At 41.7% G+C, this 4,963-nt stretch overlaps 1 protein-coding gene across 1 annotated transcript in view; it reads left to right on the forward strand.

Annotated features, from left to right (window-relative positions):
• Positions 1 to 3,241: 3,241 nt before the first annotated feature.
• Positions 3,242 to 4,963, forward strand: part of AGMO (alkylglycerol monooxygenase) — a 178,440-nt gene continuing 176,718 nt past the window's right edge. Inside the window, exon 1 of the mRNA XM_042816867.1 lies at positions 3,242 to 3,370. Within this exon, the coding sequence (XP_042672801.1) occupies positions 3,266 to 3,370 (105 nt within the window). The 5' untranslated portion in view covers positions 3,242 to 3,265. The remainder of the gene's footprint in view (positions 3,371 to 4,963) is intronic.

A 4,963-nucleotide genomic window follows, 5' to 3' on the forward strand; every position in this document is an offset into this window, starting at 1 on the left:
TACATTTGAAATATTTTGTAATAACAGATTTGTAACAACACAGATGCACTCTCCTAATAACACTCATTGCCAAGCTTAAATATAGGTACTAAATACTTGGAGCAGAAATATGAGAAAATTCTATTATATCTACAGAATATACTTACATAAACTGTTTCTACACACAAAGATATCAGTACGTAAGTAGAGTACGCTAAACCCAGCCCAGCTCTGGATGTGATTCAGGTTGCTGTGAATGACTGCCAAGGCAGACTATATTGCTCATCCCAGTTTCAACCTGCCCTAATTCCCTTTATGAGTTTATTATTTAGTGCTGGTTTTGTGCTCAGAGAGACCCAAACAGGAAGCGTCTGGGCGTTCTCAGTTCATGAAGTGGGTGGGATAGAGTTCTTTGGAGAAAACAAAATATGATCCACCTACAGACAGCGTTAGGCCAGCTCCCCAATTTCCTCTAAGTAGAACAGAGGCTTTTGTTGCCTTGGTTACTGGAATGATCAGCTGGTCAACAGCAAAATCACAGTCTCCAGACAGAACATCCTTTTGCATTTCTGATGGCAGCAAAGGATGCGATTGTTGAGGAGAAACAAAACAAAACAAAAACCCACAAAATGCTGTTAATCTGTGTGTCTTTTTTTTATTATTAAAAAAAAAAAATAAAAAAATTGGCGCCTTTCTAAGGAGGTCGTACAAGGTCAGTGAATGGAGGGGGCATTGTTTAGTGAACAGTTAGGCCTTTCACTAAAGCAACATTCCTGGATGTTTAATTTTCCATTCTTTTCTTAACAAAGATAAGAGTGAGCACTTGAAATTGTATGCCAAATTTCAGTGCTTAGAGAACATCAGTGACATTTGTACAGCCAGATTATGGATGACCATCTAAAAATTGTTCTCCTTCTCACTAGAGGTGTAGCTGTCTTATTGCTGTCATCTATCTATTCTTCCTTGAGCACAGAAATTGGTAAACACAACCAATTGCTTCCCCTGTGAGGTATAATCAAATCCGAATGGTTTCTTCTAGTTTCAAACACAAGAATTTCAGTGTCGTGATACTTGAGTGACAATTTACACTGAAAAGGAATTCCAAAATAATTTTAAAAGTTTCGAGTTCCAAAAAACTGTTGTTGTATCCCTTCTTTCCCAGAAGGGTGTAAATGATGTAGTTGTTCTTCAATTATATTTCAAATATCCCCAGTAGAGCTGGCTCCCCTGCCCTGGCAACTGTTCTTTTTGCAGCAGATCAATCCCCAGATACCGGTAACATTTATTTTTATTATTTTTGTTCTTTTTTTAATGGAATTCAGGTTTGATCATTTTTATCTATGTGAGATGCTAGTGGAGCAAAATGAACACCAGCGACAGCTCAGTGTAGCCTACTAGGATGCTGCAAATGAGAATCTCAGTTATGGTGAGGTCAAGGAGCCAGAATGTGAGAGTAATGCCACAGGAATACCTAGGCTAATCTAAGTGAAAAGGCATTTATTACCTTATGACTTGTCATTCGAAAACTTTTGACATACTGTAAATCTACCTAGAAAGAAAAGCATGATTTTTGGGTGAATATGGAAGTTTCATTTAAATGAATTGAGGTTTTAGAATTTAATAATTAGAAATAATTTTTTAAGAACCTCAACCAGCCATTAATCAACACTGGAGTTAAGAACTCAAGGACACACTTTCAAAGATTTTTACTAAGTTTTTCAGTATTACCAACATCATTTTACTAGCATAAACAAGGCACATTAAGAGAATACCCAAATGTTGCTTATTTTTAACTGCTTGTGCTCTGTTCAAATTAATATAAAATATTTCCAGTAAAGTTGTATTCTTGCATGATGTACTATTGTAGTGTTACATTGTTAAAACTGTAAGATACTGTTCAAATCTAAACTTCAACTGTTCAAATTGAGGGATGTGGTTTAGTGGTGGTGATGGGTTGACAGTTGGAATAATGATCGTAAAGGTCTTTTCCAACCTTAGTGAATCCATGTTTCTGTAACTCTATGACTCCAAACATCATAGGTGCATTATTATAATTATTTTAATGTAAACTTCTACATGTTTTTTATCCTAAACAAAAAAATTCAGCTCACAGTACCTGCCACAGTTCCTTTCAAAAAAATTGATTACATCAAGGCAGATGTTTTTTCCTAACCACTTAGCAGTGTGTGTAGTGAGATCATTGATGGCAGAACGTACAGTCCATTTCATCTGCAAAGACTGTAAGTGAAACTGAACACTTGTGAGGAAGGGAGCATTGGGATATTATGCTATTTTCTTTCTGGACAATCTATTTGATCACAAAGGTTCTGACTATTACAACTGCCAATCATATGAAGATTGACTGACAAACATTTGATGGGGAAATGCATGTTTCTGAGCTTCAGATCAACAGCCTAATGTACAACACCTGTTCTTATTCCAGTCATTGTAAAACTTCTACAGTGAACAAGCAAGAAATAGACTTCACTGTTTTTTCATATCAATCCTTTATAAAGGAAACCATGATAGGTGGCTTCTAGAGACTGCCTTCGCTGTAATCACATTAATCTGAGCAATAGAAAATTGAGCTTGATAAGCCCTTCTTATAACTAAAAAATAAGAATTTTGCACAGGTGGAGTGCTTGACTGGCCAGAGCAGCTGATCAGAAGAACTGCCAGGGACACCTCACCCTACTTCTGGAAAACAAAGAATCACAGAATGGCTTGGGTTGGAAGGGACGTCAGAGGTAAGGTAGTTCCTCCCCCCTGCCTGGGCAGGGCTGCCACCCACCAGCTCAGGCTGCCCAGAGCTCCATCCAGCCTGGCCTTGAATTTCTCCAGGTATGGGGCATCCACAACTTCTCCAGGCAGCCTGTGCTTCTGCCTCACCATTCTCTGAGCAAAGAATTTCCTCCTAATATCTAATCAAAATCTCCCCTCTTTTAGCTTAAAGCCATTCCCCCTTACCTATCACTATTAGGTAAAAAGCTGCTTCCCTTCCTGCTTATAATCTCTCTTCAAATACTGGAAGGTCATCTACACAATGACACACTGAAAAATAATAGGAGAAAAATGTGCACAGCAGCATGATTCTGAAAGTAGGCAGTGTGTCTGCAGCAAAGCCCTCCGCGCCAAGGAGAAACGAACGGAGGCCGCGGGGCCGGGCTGCAGGTCAGAGCGGGCGCGGCCGCGGTGCCCCCGCGCAGCGGGTGCAGGGACGGCCCCGCCATCGGCGCACCTGCGGCAGCCGCAGAGCCGGGTCGGCGCGGAGCGGAGCGGCGGCGCCATGGGCACCACGGCGGGGCAGCAGCTCCGAGCTCTCTTCTATGTGCTGTCGCCCGGCGAGAGCGCGTTCCGCACGCTGGAAGAGGTGCCCGACTACGTAGAGAAGGTGAGAGCCCCCTCTTCTCCTCTTTCCCGGGGACATCCTTTGCCAGCTTCTCCACCCACCCTGTGCCCATGAACCACCTGCCTTTTTCCAGAGGACTGGGGAAGATGTGACCTCAAAAGGGCGCCCAAAGTAAGATGAAATACCTTATCTTTCACTGACTGCAAGCTGTGTACTCTTCTAATGCATTATAAATGAAGGCTTGGATACTTACTCCTGATAGCAGGAGGTAGAGTTTTCAGAGGAGCAGCCCACATCTGAGTGTTGATGTTAATGCTGTTCAAATTGGCAGTGCTGAGTAAAGCAGAAAGCATGACACTGTCAGGCTGTTCAGGCCAAGATCCTACCTTTACAGATCAAAAAGTCAGCTCTCAGCCCTTAAAGTTAGTACCACCAGCTCAAAAGAAAAAAACTAAACAAACAATTCATATTCAAAAGAAAAAAAAAAAAAAAACAAAACACAAAGGTTGTTTAAGAGAATGAGAACAAATATTTGTGTTGGGACAGTGCTGTCTCCTATAGCTCCGAGGCAAGAGTACAGAGGTCCAGTGTGAGAGCTCCCTTGGCAGCAGTGTGTCACTTTCTCCCCTCCCACTCTGCCGGCATATCTGCTTTCATGGAGGTACCTTTGCTCCCTTCCGTCCTACCAATTGCACATATTTATCATGGCATATATCTTGAACTGCCGTGCAGCAGCTGCTATTGGGCTGTAGTGGGGGTGTTATGGGGTTGTGCAGTGCTGTCAGCAGCTTACCAGGAATCTCAGCATTCAGCAACCCACCGCTGATGGTGGCTATCAGCAGACATTGTCCCTTAGGACAGGATAAGCAAACCCAACCTGTGCACACAGTGTCTGGTTGAGGGATTGCTTTCCTCAGAGGTGTTGTGCAACTAAGCTATAATGTCAAGGAGGTCTGTCAAGAGCTTGACAGTTTTGCCTAGTCAGCTGATTGTTCCCTCCAGTTCTACCTACTGCCTTTCTCTACCTCTTTTAATGTTCCCATATTCCCACATTTTCAGCTGAGTGTCACACATTTTCTTGCCAGCACCATTCCTTAGCATCCCTGGTTTTTCTTCTGCCATAGAAGCTTGTTGCCTATTCTGCTCAGAACTTGTCCTAACCCATTATTCCTGGTACTGAGCACACAGTTAAGAATATTTGCAGAAGTATTAATTAGCATTATAGAAATGCCTGTAGATTTCTGCTGTTGTATAGCTCTCATAATAAGTTTATAAGGGAATGTGTATTTAGCAAAAAACTTATACTAGAAAAGGTTTCTCAGGATAGTTAAACTTCCTGTAATTGCTGTCTTGGAATAGCTCTAGCTGGAATCCATCTTGATGTATTTGCTGTCAGTATAACTCTGTTGTGTGTAAAAGTCTTATAGTGGTCCAACTATCTCAACTCTATAACCTTGGTCTGAGCTCTTCTGGCTGTACCTTTGTGAGTAGAAGTAACTGTTCTGTTCCTCTCCAGCTGCTTGTAACTGTGTTGAGATGGTAATAAATGAAGGCTTCAGTTCAGATTACTCACGCTCTAAAAAACAGTGGTGATGATGATGATGTGAAACAAGCTACAGATTAAATTAGTGACTC

Source organism: Centrocercus urophasianus, unplaced genomic scaffold (genome assembly GCF_019232065.1).
Source record: "Centrocercus urophasianus isolate 14NV4802_14NV808 unplaced genomic scaffold, USGS_Curo_1.0 seq_16, whole genome shotgun sequence".
NCBI classification, from domain to species: Eukaryota; Metazoa; Chordata; class Aves; order Galliformes; family Phasianidae; genus Centrocercus; species Centrocercus urophasianus.